We start from the raw sequence: 24,918 nt of genomic DNA on the forward strand, positions 1-24,918 counted from the left end.
TTGGAGTTTGTTTCCATCATTGTGTTTCTGGCTGGAGTTCCATCACATTCGGTGTAGATATTCATACTTGCAGAGGACACTTGTTAATGATTTTAGTGGTTCCCTTACCTTTTCTCAAGAGACCAACGTTTGCCTCAGGCCAACCTTCCACCAGATCTCTGAGTTATTTTTGGACTTCTACAACGTTACTCTGTGGGCATGCTGTTCAAAACCATCATTGACAGATCATGGCTTGCATTTATGGCTGAAAAATGCAAATGGTAATAGACTGAAAGTTGGGCTTTCTGCTTGTGACAGAAGCTGTCAGTGGTGGAGCAATTGGTTCACTGGGGAGACCAAGGAGAAAATGAAGATAATGGCCAGTTAGCAATGTCAGAATATCAGTTCAAACTAAGAACAGGGCCTAATACGAGTGTCATTCTCTCAAAAATCACTGGTTGCACCATTTAAAAAGGGTATGGCTGTGCAGCATGGCCTCACTGCTATCTGCCTTGGAATATTAGGGTTACCCTACTTCCTGCTGCACTGGCTCTTAATGTTGGCATTGAACATTAGTGGCGCTCTGAGATGTCATCCACATAGAATATAATTCCTAGAGCCACTGGCCTGACGTAACCCAAGTTCCAATGGGAAGACTGCCATAAACATATTCCTGGTCCTAAGGGGATAAATCTAGATGATTTTAATGACCCCAGGACCTTTCACTGCTGTCAGGACGGACACTTTTAGATCTAAGAATAGCTAAATAATCACTTTGCTGTGCAACTGTATCATTTTGTGAGGAGCAGTGAACATCACAACACCTAGGGGCTTTTACCGAGGTCTTCAGAGATTCATTACCATGAGCTCCTGGGGGCATTTTCTAAACCTTGTTTTTTACAAATTATACCTTACTCCTCCAATGTCTCCATCATGCTGATGCGGCCGACCAAGTGTGCACTACGAAGCGCAAAGGCCAAACCAAGACACCGATCTCTATCTTATCTACTTGTCTGTCGCACTCCCTACATGCTGCCCCCAAAATAGATGGATTTGCGCAGGGAGGAGTTGACAACCACTCTATTTAAAACCACACACCGTTAGAGTCAGTGTAATGTGAGCCTCCTTGGCTCTGTCTGTGGGACCAACACAGTATCCCACACCCACCGGCAAGTCTCACCTCCACATGCATGAAGACGGCAGTCGGAGGCAGGAACCTCAGATACATCTCCTAAGACAAACTGACAAAAATCAATAAATAATATTACCCCAGTGACACACTTGCATGAGTATAGGTTTACATGTTTGCCTGTTTGATAAAGGTGTGTGTTGATCTATAAAGAAAAGAAGACAATTACTGTGAATAAGCAGAAGGGACTTGCTTCTTGTAGTTAAAGCTTTAAAAAGATCTCGGGGAGCCAAGAGGTACAACATACCAACGTTGACGTGTCACGGCAAAATGTAATGAGTGTAATGTAATGGGATGTTAATGTAGGACAGCTGGGCACAATCGTAAACGGAGTAATTAAATGTCATATCGAGTAGTCAAGTCACCTTCATAATTAGTCCTGGGATTTTGAGTCAGCTAAAACACAAGGACTGGGAGAAAGTGAAAGCTTGTGAGATGTCCTGGACCTGCTCTAGATGTGTAGTCACTTACTCAAATAAAAGGTGTAAATTAAAGATTGCGCAGCCAACAAATCCCAACTTGCCACATTCGAGAAAGAGGAAACTTGTCTTATCCAATCAGAATTCACCCCATCACTAATATCTGCCACCACTGCGGCTTTATATAGCACAGATCTTTTTCGATTAGCTTCGTAGCAAAGTTTGTTAATGGGTTGCAGACCAGAGACAGCGAGAAGAAACAGCTGAGTTGGAAAGAGCAAAGGACAGAATGAGAGAGGAGATCAGATCGAGATGAAGACTGCAAAGTGGCTGAAAGTGGAGATGAGTTCAGACATGCCTAAGACATTTCTTCTCTCTTAGTTTACCATGAGTCTGCCTGCACTGACCCACTTGACCCATTTAGTTGACTGTCACTACAACTTAAATTTTTATTTCTACGTCCCATACAGTAAAAACAGAAGAAATAGAATCAGTGAGTAATCATCCATTGGGAGTAATATTCGTTGCGTATCTGGCTGCTTTGTCTTGGGGCCGATGCGGGCGAAAAATCAGAGTAAAAACTAGAACACGTGACCTCATTTAACTTAAAAATCTAATGAATGGATGCTATTTGAGGTTTTGGCCAGGGTGTTCTGAGGTAAAGAGATGACAGCGGGTGCTCTTCATCGGCCCATTCATCAACAAGATCGGACATTCCCCAAGAGGATTCATTTTCCTCCCTGAATCTAAATCCAGTGCCAAATTCATCCCAAGCTCTTTCCATGTAAGGACCGTCTAAAGTGGGAAATCACTTTCCACTATACAGTTACCCAAGGGGAGTGGTGTGTGTGTGTGTGTGTGTGTGCCTGTGTGTGTGCGTGTGTGTGTGTGTGTGTGCACTCTCAAGTATGTGTGTGCATGAGAGGGAGGTCGAAGTTTAATTTAAAGCTCTAATGTGGTTTTGACCAAAAATAAAAGAACAACTCACACTGTTTTTCTGAGCTTAATTTAATTTGTCCACGCTCCAGACAGCAGGAAATAACCACATGCTAACACTCTCAAATGTTACATGGTAATAGTTCTTGCCTTCTGCACTGCTCAGCTCTCGACGCCATTTTCACAAACCAGTTTGAATACAGTGCGACGAAGCTCTATGCTGTGCAAGCAGTGACTTTTCTCCTCAGAGCACCAGTATACGTCCACTGGTAAGACCCCTCAGTAATGCCGGGGCTCTACGACATTAGCGATCACCCTTTCCTGCCTTCTGCTTCCCTCTTCAGGTTCCCTCTTCAGGTTCTCAAGTAAATCCTTCTTGGCAACTCTCTGATGGGCTGTCCTCACCTTTTTTTTATATAAGCCAGTTTTCTCCATAGATGTCTCTGTAACCACCTTGGTTTAATTTTGGTTCGGTTTCATAGGGTTCAGCTAATCGTCCGTTAAATCCCCTTGAAGTTCTAGGCTAGCACATTGCTCTTGACAATCTTTTGCTTAAATAAATTATTATTGTCATGGCCTGGCTCAAATCCTGAACCCCAAACTCGACTCAGCTGATCTCATACAGACAATCTGAACTGCAGCACCAGAGAATACTGAGTGGGTTGGAGCCTTAGGTCTGGTCCCATTCACTCATCGACCACAGTCACATGACTGTGATAGACTTTTCTTAAGTAACTTAAAAAAAATCTATACATAATTTGTAGAAGGAAAAAACAAAAAAAAAGTTGACATAATTACAGTTACTACTATGTTTAAAACCACGTTGCTTTTGGTGTCACATTATGAGAGGATATGTCATATCACGTACTTTGCACTCCATGGCCCAAAAGTCATTGTCACTTGATGTGGACATATAGTTCGTCACATAGAACCATTTGGGAAGTCGTCCTCGGAACAGTTGGACTTAGGCTAACGTTTGTCAATTGGTTGCCACGGAGATGACTTGTCTCGATATTTCCATGTGTCTTCTCGCCTTTGTAATCCTGCAAAGATGGATTATTGCGTTGGTGTATTAAAACTCACCACGACTGCTAAAATCAAACAAACCCAATTCCAGTTTTGGAAAAACAAACTCTGCATGACAAACGTCTTCAACGTTTTTCAGGCCAAGGACCCCCAAACTGTTGGAGAGATGAAGTAGGGATTACACTCGGCCTAGTGCTATTTATAAATAAACACATTATTAACAGATTGCATTAAATATTAAGCTAATCAAAGAATACACAGGATCAGATGTTCATTTTTGCAACAGTAGGGTGGCGTGCAGTTATAAATATAAATATATAAAAGAAAAGAAAATAATTGACAGATTCAAGTTATAACTTTAAACATAGTTAAATGGGTAGGGTCAGTGAATGACCAAGCCATTTTGGCCTCAGTAGTTGGCTGATCATTGGAGCTAGCTGCACTGTTAGCTTCTCTTCTCAGATTTCCCCTGAGGACTTGCGGGGAACCTGACAGAGTCAGCATATAATATGCGACCTCGTGATTGGCTCAGCAGCGATAGGGGCGGGGCCTACTGGGCCTTTACTAAAGTATGTTGGATTCATGTTACTGTGTATTTAAAGAAATTCAAATTTGTAGGGGAAAATTAAAATATATAAATCGCTAGTCAACCAAAGATTTTACGACCGCCCTGAAGTACCTTCATGGACCCCCCAGGGGTTGTGGACCCGTTGACCCGTGCTCTAGAGCTTAGGTTTGGATATATGTTGTAGTCACAATTTCCTACGAATATTATTGGAGGGCAGAATTCATTTCGTATCAATATTTTAAACCTGTTGCGTGAAATTCTTAGTGAATTAATATTTGATTTTTTCTAATGTCTCCAAGAGAACCACTTAAGGAATGGTCCCTTTTGATGAGGGTTCTGACTAAAGTCAACAGAACTGATATTTCTCAACGGATTACAAATTTTGTAAACTCATGTATGATTGATGAAATATTAAATTCTGCAGTATAGTATTGTGTAAATAACCTGCTCAGTCACAGCCTCGCAGATAAACCAACTTTAGTATAAATTATATCTAGTCCTATCGTCTTCTTCCTAAGCTGAACTGCAGTTAAATCTACACACTTAAGCTTAGTTGGGGAATTTTGTGCAATTTAATGGAATCTGCCTTGAATATTATGAAATCCTGTGGCCTCAAACATTCAACTGTATAGCAGCGTCTATACAGCAGCATTACACACTTGTCTTTGCTGTGACATGGGTTTTGCAAACAGTTAAAGGGAGGAAATATCTCTGTTACATCTTTAATAAAAATCTCCACACCACTAACAATACAAACACTACCATTACCTCTGATAGATTTTGACTTTTATTTCAAAAGATATACATATACATATGTAGTATACAATATATATACAGTAGCCTGTAGCTGCTAAATGCTCCGCTTTTTTTGGTAGTGTAGAGTGGATTTATGTTTTCTGCTGGGAGTTAATAAAAAGCAGGTTACAGACCAGAAACCCAGAGCAAAACAAAAAACTAATAGGTGCTAAAATTTAAAAAATAATAAAAAAATAAATAAAATAAATAATAATAATAATGAGTAGTGTCGTCATGGTGAATGCAGGTTTTGAAAGCATTTCATCTTGTATTGTGATGATTGTCTTCCATTGTCAGTTAAGTACCATCTGGAGCTTAGACCTCACACTTTTAAAGAACCCACATGTGTTGCAAATTTCAGACTTCGACACCCCCTGGTGGTAGGATCAAAAACTACACACACGCACACAAAAATCGCTATATGTATGTTGTATGTTGACAACAAGATACTCCTAAAGCAAAATGACCCTGAGGAAACTCTTGCGTACGTGATCCTGGAGTTAGAGTCAACTTGGAGACAATGGAGAAAGATCTACAAGAGAGGGAAAAAAAGCAATAGTGATTAATAACGTTTAAAACCACGAATATAAGAAACAAAAGCAGAGAAATACAGGTTGGTTCAGATTATTTTCTGTCACATGATAAACCTAATAATGTCTGGAGCCTGTGATCGTCTCAGTGCTCAAGTTCAATACACCAATAAACTGCCAAAATATATTTGCACAGCTAGATGTTGAGTTACCTCAGGTTACTCTAAGACAGAGCTTCAGTCATCCAGCAGAGGGCGCTGCAGCAGCTCTCCACCTGGTGGGAGACCGACATGACAGAGATGGATTTGTGCTGAGAGGGCACAGCTGACAGCTGCAGAGAAACCGGACACACCGTTCACCGCCACAAACACATACAGAATATACCCGTATCCGATGTATCCATGTACACGCAGCCACTGGATGGGCCACCAACTGTATTCATTTAAAAATAGGTGGGCTTTTCTAATTTTATTTGGATTTAACTTGCAGCATTTTATTAATAGAAGCAGTGAGTTGGAGCTGCAGCTGCAGCAAATATGGTAAATATGATAGATTTCATGCCATGATTTGAAAGCCTGCAAAAAAAAAAAAATAAAGAGGTCATGGCGTTTTAGGAGATGCAAGAAAACGCTGCCAACAGTCTCTCAGAATGTGAATCAGTCAAAGCTTACAAAACATCTTTTGAAGTTCCAAATTATGGCATGGTGTAGACAGAGCACTTGAAACCAGCGTACTACTGCTCTCTAGTGGCTCAAATCACTGTAACATGTCAGTTCTAACTAATTCATCACTCAACACACCGATCAGGCATAACATTATGACCACTGACAGGAGAAGTTAATAACATTGACCATCTTGTGACAATTCTGCTGGGAAACTTTTGGACCTCGCATTCATTCATATGGATGTTACTTAGTCATGTACCACCCACCTAGACCACCCCAGGCACCCCCACCCTATAGCAATGTAGACGTAGACACACACATAAAAACAGAACATATTTGACATTAGAAAATTTTTAAATACTTAAAATTCATAACAGAAGCCAAGTTTTACACATATTTTTCTGTGTTTTCAATTTTCCCTTTTCAATAAACATTTTTACGTGTGTGATTAAATAGCCATACATTTTAAGTTTGATTTTCAAGGTTGTTGTTATGCACCAGAAAGACTTACAATACTTATTTACTGACCACAAAGAAACAAAACTTTTTTTTTTTAGTTAACTACTTAGTGTTTTTGTAGTTAAAGAAAACGGTGTATAAATAATAAATATAAAGAATAAGAGAGAATAAGGTGTTATAGACATACAACTGACCAACAAACTAAGAGCTAACACAAACTAGAAAGAGAACATTTTTTGTGTGTTTTTGTTATTTTAAGGAAGTGAGGAAGAAATAGAAATAAAAGTTTTTTGTTGGTGTTGTTTGTAAGCAGAGGGAGGATAAGGTGTTAAAGGCACACAACTAACCTACAAACTAAGAACTAACACAAACTAGAAAAGGAAATAAAGATTTGTTTTGACCGATTTTTTTAAGGAGGTGAGGAAAAAATAGTTAGAAAAAGCATTTTTATTTTGTTTTGTGTTTCTTTAAGGGAAGGGAGAAGGATGAGTTGAAGACATACAGCTGACCTACAAACTAAGAACTATCACAAACTAGAAATAGAACTACAGTGTGTGTACTTGTACAGCTATCTTTCAGAGGACCAAGTTCAACACCATCAGATTGAGGACATTTGTGCCAAGTGAGGACATTTTGGCCAGTCCCCACTTCTTTATGAGACTGTTTTAATTACGTTATGGTCAGAGTCAGGGTTAGGCTTAGGCGTTTAGTTGATTAGGTTAGGGTAAAGGGTGGTTAAGGTTGGTTAAGGTTAAGGTAAGGGGCTAGGAATGCATTATGCCAATGAGTGTCCTCACAAAGATAGTCATACAAACATATATGTGTGTGTGTGTGGTACTGTCTGGAGCTCAACATCTGGCCTGTTTCCTGCAGGAGGATCAATACGTCCACTGATGCATTAAAAACATGGACCTGCACGAAACTGGAAAGCTACACACAGAAAGAGGAGGAGGAAAAGGAAGTTCCAGACTGGTTCAGCAACACCCTCTAAACTGATACAGTACTGTATATGTAGACACATGTGTAGGGAAAAGATGGTGCTCCAGTCTGTGGGGACAGCCTTGCTCACATGGACTCTCTTCTCTGGAGGCTCCTGGGGGTCATTGGAAATACTCTCCTGCTCCCTCTGACCCTGTGAGAGAAATGAACAGGATACATATGTACGGTTTTAAGTGTGAGCTGCTGTCCCTGAAGAAGCTGACTGTCCAAAACTCCTTTTGCCATCAACTTCTTGTTACTGCCATTAGTTTATTTCCGCTCTATAAAAGCTGCAAGACAGGGAGAAGTCCTGCCCAACGACGCATTACTTGCACTTTAAATGGTCATTTAAGTTAATCACCAAGTCTTTCAACCTAACAGAAATATCTAATAAAATACAGACCTACAACAGAAACATTAGGAGAAAAAAATTATGCAGTGCGCGGTAGACATTAGAGTCTTTATTGGGACACTTTTGTCTTAATCTTGGTTGTTCGGCAGAGCAGATGCTACTGGATCGTATCATGTCTAGTGAATTTTAGAGTTGTTTGTTTCTGTTTACTTATAAAACTAAACAGGTATATAATAAATGTTATTTTATTCCTAGAAAATGTATTGCATGATGGATAAGTATGGATAAGAATTAAGTACCATTAGTCTTGACCAAATCATCAACTCAATTTGCAGATAGAAATGCAGCCTCAGATTTGCAAGGAACCTCCACTGTGCTTCACTGTTACCAGCAGACACTCATTATTGTGTTGCTCTCCAGCCCTTTGGTGAACAAACTGCCTTCTGCTCTACAGACAAATATTTCAAATTCAGACTCATCAGTCCAGAGCACCTCCTGCCACTTATCTACACTCCATGTCCTATGTTTTCATGCAAAGTTGAGCTGCTTGGCCTTGTTTCCATGTCAGAGGGATGGATTTTTGGCTGCAACTCTTCCATGAAGACCACTCCGGGTCAGACGTCTCCAGACAGTACATGGGTGTACCTGGGTCCCACTGGTTTCTGACAGTTCTGAGCCGATGGCACTGCTGGACCTTCCTTTCCTTGGTCGACCACTGTGTCTACAATCCTACGAAATCCCTGACTTTGTGCAAGTGTACATATAAGGACTGATGCTAGTCTGAAGGCAAAGGGTAGTAACACCAAATATTGATGCGACTGATTTTTCTTTTGTTCACTCACTTTGCATTTTGTAAATTGATAAATAAAATAAACAATTATTATTTGTGTTTTTAAAAGCATTCTTAATTTCCAGCATATTTTCTCACACCTTCTTAAAACTTTTGCACGGTACTGTATTACCCTCTAATGTGTGGCACTACCATATGGCAGCAATTTCAGTACAGTTATACTAAAAGGAAGTAATCAAATCTAATATAAAATCCAGTGGTGAGTTAACTTTTCTTTTTCTTATCATTTAAACCAGTTATATTGTGCTAAAAATATATGTTAAAATCAAATTGTTGCCATACGGCAAATACATGCCAAAATGGGAGAGAAAGTGGACATTCAACCTAATAGACTGTACATGTGTTCCACTTTATATTTTATCATTTCACACAAGTTTCCCACAATATAGATATGTGGTGATGAGACTTCACAAGTGTAAAAATGCTGATTTATAGGATTTATTTTCTGTTGTTTTGATGCTTTGTTTTACCCTCAGAATATGGTGCACCTTATTAGGTACTCCACATATTTCAATGAGTGGCCTATGAAGGGTTAATGGAGAGTCAGGTATTAAAGTCCTTTAATATATGTACCATGTCTTGCTAGCATAAAATGTTTCTGTATGCTGGACTGCCGTTAGCCGTTCTCTTCGGAACTCTGGAACATGGACCAGAACCGATGTCACGGGTGACATCACAGAGGTGTTCTAGAACACGGGTCAGTTTGATTCTGTTTTCCACGGCAACTGGACCAAACACAGTATCAGAATTGAGGCGAGCATCTACAGGAGAGCTATCGAGAGACGAGGAGAGAAACAAATCGACGAAATCTATCTTTGAACGAGTTCAACGATATCTAATACAACACAACTTTTAGCCAAGTAAGTAGCCCCACTCTCCTGGGTCGCGCAGCAAACGTTTGGGAGCTCCAGACGGCCTCCAACGTCCGAGCAGAGAAGCTCAGAAGAAACTGTTGCCATCTCGTTTTTCTTGTGTATTTTGCTTCATCGCTGTCAAATAATGGATGAAACACATGAGTCATGAAGTGTAACACTCAGTGGAGCAGTTGTCTTACAATTTGTTCAAGTCTAGTTTACGTTTAGTCGCTGTTTTCAAAAGTGACAACCATGTGGTAGTTTGATGATGTGTTCAGGTTTGATTCTGGCTGGATTACAAGAACCTACCAGTACTTCTGTAACACAGAGATGTTTTCTGTAGAGATATGAACCATGTTAAAATGAAACACAGCGACTGAAGTAACAAACACCTTTAGTTTTCACGCTCTGAGCTGTAGGAACAGTCTGACTGAGGATCTGGGTTTTTATGTTGTATGTCTCGTTAATTTCACTCAACATTGTGTGTTATCTACTTTATCTTAGTAAAGTATGTTACAAGTTGCAAGTTACAAGAGGTTACAAGTATGTAATTTAGAAATGAAATACAAACGTGTTTAACAGGAGTCACGTAGATTCATAAAATCATGTTTCTCTTCCAGGCGTGTGTGACAAAAGTTTAAATGGCCAGCAGCAGTTCATCAGATGATTGCCCCGACAGCGACTCGGAGGAAGAGTGCAGCTTCCGGCTCCCAAAGAACCATGTGTTTGTGCGAGTCCTGGGACACGGCGCCTACGGGACGGTGCTGGCGTGCGTGAATGAGGAACGTGAGGAGCCCGTGGCGATAAAGGTTTTCAAGCAGAAGTGTATCGGACCTGCACTGTGGGAGGTGAGACGCTGTTCATTTTGATTGCATGTAGTCAGGACATGTTAAACAGGGCTGCTGTTTACTTCCAAGCTTCATGTTAATGAAACTGTACGACATTTGTCCACATTGCTTCAGTCCTAGTCCGAAAAAAAAAAAAAAAAAACACTATTTTAAAAACTGAAAATCATGTTTCCTCAGGCTCGTATAATGAGAACCCTTATGCAGTACGATCTGGACTCCTCCAACATCGTCAAGTATCAGGGGTCATATTCCGACAACAAAGCAATGAACCTGATGTATGAGATGTTGGACATCAGCCTGGAGGACTATATGAATACAATAGGACGACCAGCGCGACTTGAGGACATCCGGGTGATCATTCAACAGGTTTGACAAACTCTGTCTTGCACTTATTCTCCTCGCGTTCACTGGTAGATCAATACACCGTTTATCTGCTCGATGCGCCTTTGTAACTTTAACAAGCTGTCCCTATAAACGTGACCCCTGTTGCTTGCAGATGGCCGTAGCCTTCGACGCCTTGAAGAGCGTCGGTGTAATCCACGGGGACCTGAAGCTGGACAACATCATGCTGGTGGATCACATGAGACGGCCCTTCAGGGTTAAACTCATAGACTTTGGTTTAGCCCTGTACAGGTGGAACGCGAAACCGGGAAAGTTAATCCAGACAATAGATCACAGGTAACATCACAGTGGCCACATTGGAAGGAGGAGACTGACTCTTCGGTGTAACTGGCTTCATTTCATTTTTTTTTTTTTTCTTTTCTCCTACTCAGAGCACCAGAAATCATGTTGGGGCTGCCATTTTCAGAGGCCATCGACATCTGGTCGTTGGGCTGTGTCATGGCAAATCTGGTGCTTTGTGTTGCACTATTTCCAGGCAACTCTGAATATGAGGCAGTAAGTAATGCGCTATAACTGTAACACATATTTATCTATTGTTTCTGATTGAAAGCTGCTATTCTTTGCCATAACGTGGGCCTAAGCAAAGCTCCCTGACTAGCATGGTGTTGTGCTCTGTGTGCAGCTCAGAGTCATCACTGATCTCCTGGGTCCACCACCGGCGCATCTGCTTAAAATTGGAAAGAACACGCGTGTGTTTTATAAGAAAGTAGATAACCAGTGGCAGCTGAAGGTACGATACACAATAGCTATTTTATGGCTAGTTTAAAGGTTTCATAAGTCATTATTTCAAACATTTGGAATCTTGTCTTCATTTAGACCCCTGAGGAGTACTACCAGCTTTCGCGGGAGAGTGAAAGATCAGACTATTGGAGTTACACTGGAGTCTTCTCCCTGGACGAAGCAAAAGCGGTAAGTGTTTGATGAAGCTCAACCCAACTGCTGAATTCAGGTTTTAGAGGGGAAGGTTCTTGACCACAGTTGTGTTCTCCAAATGTTTCCTAAACCAGATGCGTCTGGAGAAAAATAATCCAAGAGAGGCTGAGGAGAGGAGGGAGTGCATTGAGCTGCTGAAGGCGATGCTGCAGTGGGACGAGAAGGACAGGATCACCCCCGGTGGGATCCTCAAGCATCCCTTCATCACTAAAAGCTACCTGAACAACACCTCCAACCTCAGTGGGCCCAGCAGGTAATATATATGACTCGTTTGGCTCATTGCTCTGCTTTCTGATCATAAACTCAACAATGTGAAATTTATTTTTTTGTAGAAATGAACCTCAAGCCACCACCAGTCGGAGTCAGATGGAAGCAGCGACTGAGACTGTAGACAAGTTAGTGTAAATTCCTCCTTCATCAGGGTCAACATTAGACCCTGATGAAGGGTCTAATGTTTCATTAATTAAGTAACTAATTGTGTGTTTTCACTCCATAGGGTAAGTGAGACTCTGCCAACAGGAGTCATCCAGGTTCAGCCTGCAGACCCCGAGAACAGGATCCACTTTGTGGAGGAGCCTAACGAGGACCCTGAGCGGAGGTAAAGGTCTTTCTTCTAGAGAAACTCATGGCTCCACCAGAGGAGACAAACTGAGCCCTAAACGGGACTAACATACAAACTCAGTGTGCATTTCTGTGTTTGGTCCACATCCTGATGTAACATCAGTCTTACATGGACAAGAAAAAACACTGTGTGCTCCCATATCTTGACAGCCGCCTCTACTGCAGGTGATTAATCGTATGCCTTCATTCAACAGCAGCCACCAGGCTCTGCCACCAGGAGTCATCTTGGTTCGGCCTGCAGACCCCGAGAACAGGATCCACTTGGGAGAGGAGCCTAACGAGGCCCCCGAGCCGAGGTAAAGGTCTTTCTTCTAGAGAAACTCATGGCTCCACCAGAGGAGACAAACTGAGCCCTAAACTGGACTAACATACAAACTCAGTGTGCATTTCTGCATTTAGTCCACATCCTAATGTAAGATCGGTCATTATATGCCTTCATTCAACAGCTGCCACGAGGCTCTGCCCCAAGGAGTCATCTTGGTTCAGCCGGCACATCCCGAGAACAGGATCCACTTGGGAGAGGAGCCTAACGAGGCCCCTGAGCTGAGGTAAAAATCTTTCTCCGAATGTTTCCGACACATTTACTCCTCCGTCAGAGGAGACGAACTTAGCTCTAAACAGAACTAAGATACTAACTCAGAATTCATTTGCACGTTTAGTCCACATCCTACACCAGCCCCTGCTTCCACTGATAAAACCGCCACCAACCCTGTGGACACAGAGCACCAGACCGTCTTAGGTGAGAACAATTCACATTCACATGTTTTGCAAATTGTCCAGACTTTCCACGTTGTTGTTGTTTTACGGTCTGAGCACGGCTGGAGTATTTCATTCTTGTTCATGTTTTCAGATGACGGCAAAGTCCCGGAGAAGAAGAAGAAGAAAAAGAAGAACTGCTTCAAGCGCTTCTTCTCTTGGGTGAAGAGGAACTTCAGCTGCAGGGTTGGCCCCGTGGAGTGAGGAAGGCTACGAAGAACGCCACAGATAAGCCACGTGGTGGAGCAATTTGTATGTTTGCAAGTTCTCCCCACGTGAGCATGGGTTTTCCCCGGGTACTCCGGTTTCTCCCATAGTCCACATGTGGACATTTAATCAGATTCAATTCTATATTGAATTCAATTAGATCCAATTCTAAATTAAATTAAATTAAATTAAATTAAATTAAATTAAATTAAATTACAAATCCAAAATAACAGTGGTGTGAAAAGGTGTTTGCACTCTTCCAGATTTTTTCCTTATTTTTGCATGTTTGTCGCAAGTATATGTTTAGATGAGACAAGAAAATATAAGAAAAAGGGTAAAAGAAGATAAGAACAGAAAAGGTAAGACGAGAAGAGATAAGACAAGACAAGATAAGATAATATAGGGTGAGGTAAGGTAAGGTAATACTTTTTTCAAATGCTACATCAGCATCTGTCTAAAAAACTAGGGGCCAAAAGGAATTAAATCAGACAGAGAGCAGGCAGCAAAAAGTCGTTAGCAGTTTTTAAATTAAGTTTTTCATTTTTCAGGGAAAACTAAATCCAAACCTGCATGGTGTGTGAGAAAGTAATTGCTTTGTGGAGTGGTTCTGGCCCACTCCTCTTTGCAGGATTGTTCACCACTGTGACTTCAGTCCTGCTGGGATGTTTTGGCATGACCTTAAAAAGGAGGTTCATGCTGGAAAACTCTCCGACATGACTGACTCACAGCAAGTCTGTAAAGAGCAGTGGGCTTAGATGTATCCACAACGCTGTAAAAGACTCATTGCAAGCTATCGCAAACAGTTTGGATCAGTTATTATTTTTTACCTTTAATAATGAAAAACCTTCAGTTAAAAAACTGCATTTTGCCTGTGCTGATGAAACATTTTGCTGTGACAAATGTGCGAAAACATAAGAAATCAGGAAGGGTGCGAGCACTTTTAAACGCCACTGTAAATTAAATAAAATTTAATTAAACTAAACCCTTTTGTCTTCTGTTGTTTGTGTTTCTGCAGTTACAACTGATTTATGACGTTTTTTGAAAGTTTAAGAACAACAGGGCTCTTTTAGTTCTCTTAGAGGTTGACGACAAGTTAGAGAGAGGACTAAATAGTTAGTTTATATAGGATTTATGTTAGTCTGAGTCTTTTACACGATAGTTTGACTTCTCAGGCCTCAACAACTGGTGAAAGAACAAATAAATACTCTACTCACTGAGGAACAGGACGTTTTAAAGAGCGTTTTAATACTTCTGCTGAACCGAGTTTTAATCCAGCTATGATCCAACGATGGCGTCTGTCAAATAACAATGAGTCTCTCTAATTTACTCCAACTACACAACACATTAGTGGCCAATATGTATAATCTGCTGATCTGGTCACTTAAGCAGCGAAGAGGGTTGTTAATCAGTTTGAAATTAACAACAGATGCTCTAGAGGGGCAACAATGAGATGACACCTAAAGCAAGGAGACAGGCAGTTACTCTAGGAGAGCAGGTCGATGTCAACCTGCAGGTCTCTAGTCCAAAGAATTAGAAACAGACTTTATGAGAGAGGACAGGGGTTCCATGGAGTAATGGTTAGCACTCTGGACTCTGAATCCAGCGATCCGAGTTCAAATCTCGGTCGAACCTTCGTAGTTGTTGACAGACTGTGTTAGATGCATATGGCAAAAGAACAAAAATGCATAACTTGTTGTCTGGTGTTGTTCTTTAGTGATTTATTTCCTAGACTGCAAATACATGGATAAATTGGATGGATAATTTTATCTGTGGAAAAATAGGAAGAAGCGGGAGCAGAGAAAGACCAGGGATGGATCATGTAATATATAAGGTGTGACGTCTGTTGAAAAAAAAAAAAAAACAAAGCTAGACAGGGGTTCCATGGTGTAATGGTTAGCACTCTGGACTCTGAATCCAGCGATCCGAGTTCAAATCTCGGTGGAACCTGAATTGTCGTCTATGGTCGACACATGCCCTGAGTTCACCTCCATTCAATGTGCCTGAGGGTAGTTTTTTATGATCCCTGGGGGAAAGCAAACACAGGCAAGACATTTGCTTGTTACCTGGTGTTATTGTTTGGTTATTTATTTGTGAGACTTTCTGGAGTTTGCCAATAACGTGCAAATGCATGGATAATTTTATCTGTATCGAGAATGTGAGCCACACGGCCAGGAAAAATAGGAAGACGAAACTGTCTTTCACCTGGGGGAAAGACCACAGATGGATTATGTGACGTATGAGGTGTGAGGTCTGTTGTTTTTAGACTAAAAACAAAGCTAAACAGGGGTTCCATGGTGTAATGGTTAGTGCTCTGGACTCTGAATCCAGTGATCTGAGTTCAAATCTCGGTGGAACCTGTGTAGTCGTCAATAGTTGATTTCCTAAAAATGCTCCTGTAATAATACATGTACAGCAAAGAGCTACAATCTGAAGCGCTGCACAACGTCCTTAGCGGTGCCTTTTTATAAGTAAATAGCAGTGTGTGTGTGTGTGTGTGTGTGTGTGTGTGTGTGTGTGTGTGATAACAACTACAAAGGAGTTAGGTTTATTCACTGGGGAAGTTTCCCCCGTGTTTTCCTGATACTGAGCTGGAGCCGTAGGCTGAACACTTTGGCACATTTTAACTTTTAATCCAACTTTATTCTCTGTTATTGCTTCTTCTCTACGGGTGAACATTGGTTAGATGTATCCAACATGGCGCCCATGAAACACGTGACCAGCTCAGAACCAATCAGCATAGCGGGATACCTCAGACGGTCCATGACTTGGGCCGGCTCTGACCTTAAACGTTTGATTTTTTTGAGTGAGGGTTTGAATGTGTTTCTTGGGAATGTGGATTAAAAGTTATTTTAAGTGAAGAAACAGAAAAATAGGCTGCTGGAGTTTGACACTTCAAGGATCGTGATTTTGACAACACATACGCACACACACAGACAGTCCAGTAGACAGATACAATGTAACAGTTTGTATACAGGCTTCTACTCAGTGTACTATAATAATAGAGTTTCTTTTTGTATTAATTGGGATTTGTATTTGCTATATTGAGACATGCAAATTTTAATTTTTCTCTTAAGGGTCTGGAAGGTTCTTTCTCTTCCTGTATTGGGAGTTTTTTCCCTCATATTTAGCATGAATTTAGTACAATCGGACCCCTCCTTGCTGGTGTTGCATGACAGATAAGAAACATCTCAACCTGCCTGAGAACGTCACTTTTGCACCCAGTGTACATAAACATATGTCAAGCATAAGCAGAAAGGAAGTGTGCAAGTGAGTGAAAATGTCCATACAAGGAAAACACAGCTTTACGACTGACCTGTTTATATTTTATTTTAATTTTTTTTTTTTGTGTGTGCGTGTGCTTATAGTATTTTTCAAGTCGCACAAAGACACAAGTGACTCGACGAGACTTGATCCTCTGAATCCTCAAGGGCTGACGGCTCGTCTGGTCTCAGTGCTGCAAAGTGAGAGCACAGACGTGTTAGAGAAGCTGATGTTAGTGGTCGGTGCTGACACATATGTGTGAACTATGTTGCATTACAGCTGCAAAAATACTGGGTGCATTTTTAGTTTAATTAAAAAAATGCACATTATAATTGAGTCAACTCAAGTTCTTTCAAAAGGTATAACTATGTTCAGCCCATCTGAAGAGGATGCACCTTCAGTCACACTCAGTAACCTCACATTAAGCTATTTAAAATTACTACATTACAATACAACAACATTATAATCCACCTTGAAATCCCAGATCACCATGGCTCCGTCCAGTCCCACGCTGCTGTACTTCTCCACTTTGTCTTTCGAGCCTGATACCACGCACAGCTGCCTGCACAACACAACACACGGAAGCTCTTCAAAAGCCAAACTGGTTTTTTATTGTGATAACATTAGCAATGCCTCAGTGGCCTCAGCTGGTTCAAGTGAGTGATTGTTAGATATTGAGTAACAACTAAGAAAAGAAAAGAAAATGCAAGAGCGAAGAGGGATTGTTGTACAGACAAAAGAACTCACAGTGAGGTATTAATGTGTTGCTACAGAGGCGCACAGCTGTGACATAGAAATATGCACTAAAGTAAATGAAAATCCAAATGAATAGGAAGTTAAAACTTGAGTTTTTCCAAGTGGTGGTGCCACTGGATTTAGATGGAAATGATCTATCTTTTTTTATGCGGTTCTGACGCGTGTCCTTTGGGAATTTAATGCTTTTATTTTGTTAATCGACAGCAGTTAAATCACAGGAAATGACAGAAACATGCGCGATGGCGTGCAGCAAAGGCCTCCTTGGTTAAATTCAGTGAGGAGAAAAAAAAACCCTGTCTTACGTGATGCTGTTCTGGTGGAGGGTGTTCAGGTCGCTGGTGTCCTCGTCAGTGGCCTTCTTGTCCAGGTTGCGGAAGTGTTGCATGGCCGACATGCTGCCCTTTGAGGTCTGCTTGGGGATGTCCAGTTTCTTCACGAACTCCAGAGATCCCGGGCCTTTATATGTGTACTGGTAGGGGCAGCAGTCATGGCCCTGACATTGAAAACAAAAAAGAGGACTTGGTATCTTGATTTTTCAAAGAAGACTGAGATGATGCCCAGCGTTCATCATTTTTTCATTGTTAATACAGAAATATTAATTACTAGCTCCTACATTTTGGCTTTTAGTTATTTATGCATGGAGAAGGTAATGGTTACCGCAGCAACAATCTCAGTGGGGTTGACATAGAGGACGCTCAGCAGAGGCAGACGGTCAGTGGTCAGCTGGGTGACCCTGAAGAGGAGAGGCATTTTAACGTCAACACTCAGCCACAACACAAAATAAGACGTGCAATTTTATACTGGTTGCACTCACTCCTTCCCCTGAGTGGCATCGGCCACAGAGATGCTGCTGTTGTGGGCCACCCAGGCCAGCTGGTCTCCGCTGGGGGAAAAGGAGACGCTGTGCACCCACCCACCGCAGTCCTTATGCTCCAGCAGCACCTCCCCGAAAGGCATCTTAGCGCCCCAGGCGGTTGGTCCAGGCTTCTCCTCGATGTCCTTTATGTAGGCCGAGAATATCCTGAGAAATGCGGAAACAGAGATCGTTCAGCGGGTTCACGTTGACAATTAACCAAAGCTTCACTTTATACCCTTCATAGTTTTTGAGGAAGCCTCACCTGCAGTGAAGGTCTGCAGACCCAGCAGCCAGTAGGATGTTGTTGGGATGCCAGGTGAGACTCAGGACAGTGGAACGCATGGGCTTCTTGATGTGCTTACTCAGCCACCTTAAGGACAGGATGAATGGTAAGACGCCATATCTGAACTCGCTTTGATCTTTTAACACTGTTGTTCCCTCTCTACCCTCATGCTTCGTTCAACTTTACATGCAAAACATGAGTAATTAAGGCTTGATGTTGCATTTCTCACCAGTCGTTCTCCTTCTCGAAGTAGCAGACGGAGATGAGCCTGGCGCCGCTGCCCAGGGCGAACTTGTTCTCCAGCGGGGACCACTTCACGCACGTGGCCGCACGGTTGATTCGCACCAGGACCAGCGTCGGCTTCCATGCTCCGTCCTTCAGGGTCCACACGTAGGCATTGCGGTCGGAGGCGCACGTCACAATGCGGTTGGACTCCGGGGCCCAGTCGATGCCTGTGGATGAGGTTTATAAAAGCATGAACATCCAGTGCTCCTTATAAGGAAATATGTTCCACCTTTGCTTGTAAAAGGTGTCAAACACATTCCGTTGCTTCAAAAAAAGAAGAGAATGCATTTAAGGCTGCACCTGGAGGCTATAAATGCTTTTAATGCTTTCATCGGTGACTCTCTACTTCCTGAGTTTTGCTCTACACGTTGCAGTAGGCAACACCGGTTCAGTACCTGTGATTCGTCCACTGTGCTCAGTCAGCTCGTGGATCTTGACCCATTCTTTGCCTTTCTTCTCATAGATGATGGCCACATTGTTGTTAGGACTCACGGCAATCTCTGCAAGGAAACATGTAGTCAATTTAAGCTGCCGTACTTTTTACTGTAAGAAAAAGACAAATAAGTTTCTAATGTCCTACAAATGTTTTATGTATGGGTAAAGGTTCATCCTCTAGGGAGCATCTATCAGTTATAGGAGTTTAAAATGATAACATGACAAATCACATCACGTTACCCTTGGCAACATTAGCAGAGAGCAGGGCACCAGTAGGTACTGGTCACTTTAATGGTCCAGATATGTCAAGGGTTGCCATGAAATCTTGTGCATGGTCCCCATCCCCTGGATAAATTTTACTGCAGTCACCTTCTCATTTTTTTTAATTTTCCCACTGGGCAAAATTCCTTTGTGCCTAAATTGACACACCCGAAAAACCAATAACAATCTCGTCAGACTCTGGGCGCTCAGACATTAACGCTAATTAGCTCATGTTAGCATGTCTGTATAGAGTCTCAGTCCAGGACATTGGTGATCTAAAATGTAACAGTATGCTAATTGTTATGCAAGCAATCTAATATTATTGCCAGAATAGGCCTACTCACAATTTCATTAGCCTGTGTGTTTATGCCTTTGAGTTTAATGCATATAGCTCATGTTAGCACGCTAATGTATCTTTGAAGAGTTTAACCCATGTAGCTCATGTTAGCATGCTAATATGTCTGTTCAGAGTTTAACGCATATAGCTAACGCATGTTAGCTCGCTAATATACCTTTTAAGAGTTTAACGCATATAGCTCATGTTAGCATAATATATCTGTAAAGAGTTTAATGCATGTAGCTGATATTAGCATGCAAATATGTCTGTGAAGAGTTTAATGCATATCGCTCATATTAGCATGCTAATATGTCTGTGAAAAGTTTAACACATATAGCTTATATTAGCATGCTAATATATTAAACAAACATGGCAAACAGAAGCCATGATCCTGGCATCATTATTGCTAATACTTAGTGGTGAACTTGTCAGACGTGCAAAACAAGTCAGTGATAATGCACTGATAATGTGGAATACTTCAACGGCAGTAGACATCCATTCCAACTGGAGTGCAGACATACACATGCATTAAAGCTCTTTGTGTCCATTTCCTGGATTGATAATTAGATCCCCAGTGGTTCCCTAGGCAACATTAAACCTGCAGTGCAGAGCTTCTCCTTCCAGATGCATCCGTAATTAATAATTACACCAGTGGTTACCTCAAATTGAGGGGGTGGTAAGCTTGGGTGGGGTCATGTATCCGAGCAGGCCGCATTGGAAGTATGGTTTCACCTTGTTACTCTATATGGAAATGCAGTTTGTACGTAATAGCTTTGCTGTTCCACTTACGGCTTCTGTCTTTGTTCCAGGCATGGCACGAGAGCGGCTCCAGGCCAAAGCTGTACAGAGACATGTCTGAGCAGAAGCAGGAATGCGGCTGATGTCAGGGCTGGTCTGCAGATGTGCTGCTGCACGTCCCAGGATGTAATCAGAGAGAAAGGCAGAGGTACACTTAGTTTGAGAGTGACTTTTTTTAAAAAAAAAATGAAAAGAAAACGGTAGTTTGTCATATGTTGTTTTTGAGTCAATGATATTGCTTCACCTGGTGGTATAAAATATAGATCAAATATAAATGTGACATGCATTTATTCCACACCAGTTCTGTATCACATACCCTTAAGTACACCCAGGGATTTGCACAAACTTCTACAGCACCTTCACGTAACTCCTTGTTGGCTAAGTGAGCAATGACCGTGGGCTAACTACACCTTTATCAGGTGTGGCTCACACTGTGCAAACACGTTCTAACTGTTGTGTTTGGGGGTTTCTCGGCCTGCTAGCAATGATATGTTCTTGTATGGAAGATTTTTGAATACAGTGAAGCCAGTTTTACATTATTATATTAAGGAGGAAAAGAGAGTAGCATTGAAGAGTCTTGAAGATATGCTTAAATACTGGTATTAGTACATTCCAAGCATTTCTTCAAGTGGTGTTATTGTTATTATCTTGGTTTAAACAGACACTAGCAGAGTAAATCAGTGATGAGACGCAACATCCTTTAGGTTTGACAGACAGCTTTCACTTGAATAATACATTTCTGTGGTTGTATGAGTCAGATGTAAGACATAAAAACACTTTGACTGGCAATTATAATTATTTAATAATACATAAACAATGGGATCTAACTTTATTACTTACCTTTGCTGTGAACGTGTGGTCAGGTGGATTTAGTGGCGGTGGAAAATGCAGGGCAGCATTCGTGGACTCTGGGCAGTCGACACGAATAGTGCTGTGCAGTCTGGCCTGCAAGGAAGTGACTGCGTTATCACTAGAAGGGAGTGGAAGAAAGGTGGGTGTGTCTCCTAAGAGCTGTTGAGCAAGCATCTGGAGCAGGTTTGTCGAAGACAAATCCCTCCAGCTGGCTGTCGACAGCCTCCAATTATATGTGACGATTTGTTCGAAAACAAACCATGTGTTTTGTGATTTTTTTTTTTCTGATAAGGCTTAAAAATCATAAATTTCTTTATTAGCTAATACACATTTTGTCAACATAATATCAGCAAATGGTCGGTATGTGAGAGGAATCCAGAGAATTTTCATTGCATTTGTGTTAAAATAGAAAAAAAAACTAAAATAAAATAAATAAATCTTACCTTTGTTTTAGCTTTGTTTTGTTTTTCACATGACCTGGATGACTGAGGTCCTTCACAGACACGTGACACAACATTATGTTGTCGACAGTTGCATGTCAGACCATTCTGCACACCTTTGTGGTGTCTTCTTTGTGTCTGTAGGCCTCCAATTTGGCCTGTTCATCGACAAACACTAAGAGTTACGTTTTGAAGATCTCTAATTACAGCCAGCTAGCTGGTAGCATTAGCTAAGTCCCATGTTTACTATACTTAAACAATCACCGCCTCCCTTTAGACAGAACTAGTTTTTATTGTTTGGTAAAGGGGTCTTCAAGGTTTTTCAGGCCAAGGACCCCCAAACTGATGGAGGGATTAAGTAGGGAACCTCTACTTACTATATGTGTTATACATTGAACTCGACCCACTGCTATTTATAAATATACATTATTATTATCATTTTGCATTCAGTATTAAGCTATCTCCTATCCCTTTACTAAAATATGTTGGGTTCATGTTAATGTGTATTTAAAGAAATTCAAATTTGTGGGGGGAAATTAAAAAAATCATACCAAAAAATGTCTCATCAACCAAAGATTTAGCGACCCCCCCCCCGCAGTACCACCGCAGACCCCCCAGGGGTCGCAGACACCATGTTGAAGACCTATGGTTTAGTACATTACATACGTAAAACTTTTATTGTTTTTATTATTTATTAAAATATAGAGGGAAAAGGGAATATTTCTATTTCTATTTATTTCTATTTCTATTTATTTTTTTTTCACATGTAGACCACTATAGAAACTCTACTAGATTTTTTTTTTTTTTTTATTCAAGATGATCATGACATTATGAAAATAGTAACATATGTGAATGTTCAGATGAGATGGACAAACAAGGAGACCCTTCTGTGTGCCCTTTGTCTCCTCTCCTTTTCAAAGCTGACAAAGACAATCACAAAAATATTTCCCTCTGCTGATGTGTTGTGGCACTTGTTCAGAAACAACTGTGTTTCACAGACTGGAATATTCACAGTATTGTACATAAAAAACAAACAAACAAAAACCCTCATAGAATCTTCACATTGATGTAATCAGATCTTACTGTGAACAACTTAATTGAGGCTTAACTATACAGAACAAACTCCTTCACACCTCTCTGCACCCCAGGGTCCTGTACCGGCCGCTAGAGGGCGGTAGAGTAAAGCGGTGACTGAGTGAGCAGACTTACAGATTGACATATGAGCTCTGGGAGGAATATATTGAAACAATCAGTCGTGAAATGTTAATTCATTATGAAAAACACAGCTCCCACCATGTTTGGCTCCTTTATCTAATGAACTGGGCTAACAGTTAAAACACAGAGAGTGACTGCATCTGTCAGATGAATGCAAATGGTACAATTAAAACATAAACTCAAGTAAAGCGTAAATATTTGACTAACAAAGATCTAACTAATGCCAGGACATTTATTGGTAGGACGTGAACGGAATGGGTTGAAGGGATGGGAAGACTTGAATGTGTACATGGATGATGGTCTTTAGATGCAGAGGAATTGAGGAAATAAGATTCAGGCTGGAGGCCGTGCTTCTTCGTGGCAAATTGTTGGTTTAATTCACTACATTTTCTGTAACTCGACGGTTTGTCCACTGGAGAGGATGTAGGACACCACAACTATCAGCACAGTGCACTCTCCCTCTTCTCTATTGTCCTCTTGTCTTCTGTTACATCTTCCAGCCTGTATGTATATGTCAATCTAGAGCTTTTTTCCTGTGTCGCTGTCTTCTTCTTTCTCCGTTTCTGCCCTTTGTGTTCAATGTATGTGCCGTATGTGTTGTCTCCGGCCTCCTGGCAGTTGGCACATCTCATCAATCGCAACTCAACCCAAGCTTCCTCTTCACTTGTTGACAGAAGGTGCACGATGCAGCCCGACACAGGCACGCACGCAAAAATGGTCAAGAAACATCAGCGCAAGGTGTTGACCCGGCGTCCAAATTCACTAGATCCATGAACCACAACACATGAAAACCACTCATGAACCGTAGATACACAACGATCAAATTACACTCAGACTGCACAACTGTGGAATGAAAGTCTTTGTTGAGTGTCTTATCTTCTCGGTTACTGAGGAAAAATTCCTGCAGCAACACATTCCAGATGTATTTGTATCCAACCTGAACATGCTTGAAACTGGGACATTCTCAGATGCCATAGTTGCTCCAGAGTAACTCCAAGTGAGCACGGCTCAAAAGAAAACGGAAGGCGACACCAGCCGGAGCTAAAGGAGGCTGCAGTAGTTCCTTGAAAGAAAATGTTTGTTAATACCTTTATTTGACTCTATTACTCTTATATGTTTGCCCTCAGAGACAATGTTTAACTGCGGCCTTAGTTATGGCAACCACAAAAAGCAGGAAGCAGGTTTCCTGCGGTATCCGGCTACTGTTTCCTGTACTGTCTCTATAATCGGCCATTGTCTCCTCCTCCCCCTCCTTCTCCAGGCCTCACACGCAAGATGAAAGTTGTTAACATCATCAAAACGACAGTTGGTTTTTCAAAATAAAACAAGACGTGTCAAGTTAAAATGACGGGAAGTGGCGTGTGGTGTCTTTTTGCATGCCTGGTGGACAAAAACATGCGGACAAAAACTACTCCCATCAGAAGAGGTCAAAGGTCACCCATCATGAGTCAGTGGGACAGTTTCCCACAGGAGAACCGACATGGCCGCCTTTAGTAGTGGAAAATCTGCAATAAAACTTTGATAAACACAGTGATTCTTAGAACTGACCACAAAACTGGTGACTAATGGACATTGGTTTGTGTCTCTCCGGTGAGAATCCAATAGATGGCAATGAAAGAAACAAACACTGACTGCATTAAAAAGTCTTTGCTTTGATGCAACTTTTTGGAATAGTTATGAGCTAGGTAGGCTGACTTCCTAACTATCGCCGCTGTATATTTAGAGAGATGAATTAAAGGTGAATGAATCCAATAAAATGTTTGATACTTCCA

General features: G+C 41.3%; 2 protein-coding genes and 2 non-coding genes across 5 annotated transcripts; 3 read left to right on the top strand and 1 right to left on the bottom strand.

Moving 5' to 3' along the window:
• Nucleotides 1–10,246: 10,246 nt before the first annotated feature.
• Nucleotides 10,247–13,135, top strand: LOC124998223 (homeodomain-interacting protein kinase 4-like). Its single transcript, XM_047572468.1, has 9 exons — nt 10,247–10,814; nt 10,945–11,345; nt 11,473–11,580; nt 11,667–11,759; nt 11,858–12,036; nt 12,116–12,381; nt 12,599–12,700; nt 12,851–12,952; nt 13,064–13,135. Exons 2-6 carry the CDS (start codon nt 11,235–11,237, stop codon nt 12,186–12,188), a joined length of 564 nt encoding a protein of 187 aa, XP_047428424.1. The 5' UTR covers nt 10,247–10,814; nt 10,945–11,234; the 3' UTR covers nt 12,189–12,381; nt 12,599–12,700; nt 12,851–12,952; nt 13,064–13,135.
• Nucleotides 13,136–15,242: 2,107 nt separating this feature from the next.
• On the top strand, nt 15,243–15,314 carry trnaq-cug. The gene has a single exon. It is a non-coding gene; the product is annotated as a tRNA-Gln (tRNA).
• Nucleotides 15,315–15,652: 338 nt separating this feature from the next.
• On the top strand, nt 15,653–15,724 carry trnaq-cug. Its single transcript has one exon. It is a non-coding gene; the product is annotated as a tRNA-Gln (tRNA).
• Nucleotides 15,725–16,668: 944 nt separating this feature from the next.
• Nucleotides 16,669–21,636, bottom strand: zgc:86896 (uncharacterized protein LOC415190 homolog). Of its 2 annotated transcripts, none has more exons than XM_047570811.1 (10): nt 21,480–21,636; nt 20,631–20,749; nt 19,204–19,308; nt 18,753–18,975; nt 18,503–18,610; nt 18,199–18,405; nt 18,042–18,117; nt 17,687–17,877; nt 17,100–17,190; nt 16,669–16,821 (listed from the first exon to the last, which is right to left on the bottom strand). In XM_047570811.1, exons 2-10 carry the CDS (start codon nt 20,692–20,694, stop codon nt 16,816–16,818), a joined length of 1,071 nt encoding a protein of 356 aa, XP_047426767.1. In that variant the 5' UTR covers nt 20,695–20,749; nt 21,480–21,636; the 3' UTR covers nt 16,669–16,815. The 2 variants fall into 2 exon arrangements, with proteins under 2 accessions (XP_047426767.1, XP_047426769.1); XM_047570813.1 differs by having other exon boundaries at nt 20,631–20,746; nt 21,480–21,609.
• Nucleotides 21,637–24,918: the final 3,282 nt, after the last annotated feature.

This window comes from Mugil cephalus, chromosome 20, assembly GCF_022458985.1.
Source record: "Mugil cephalus isolate CIBA_MC_2020 chromosome 20, CIBA_Mcephalus_1.1, whole genome shotgun sequence".
In the NCBI taxonomy this organism is placed as follows: domain Eukaryota; kingdom Metazoa; phylum Chordata; class Actinopteri; order Mugiliformes; family Mugilidae; genus Mugil; species Mugil cephalus.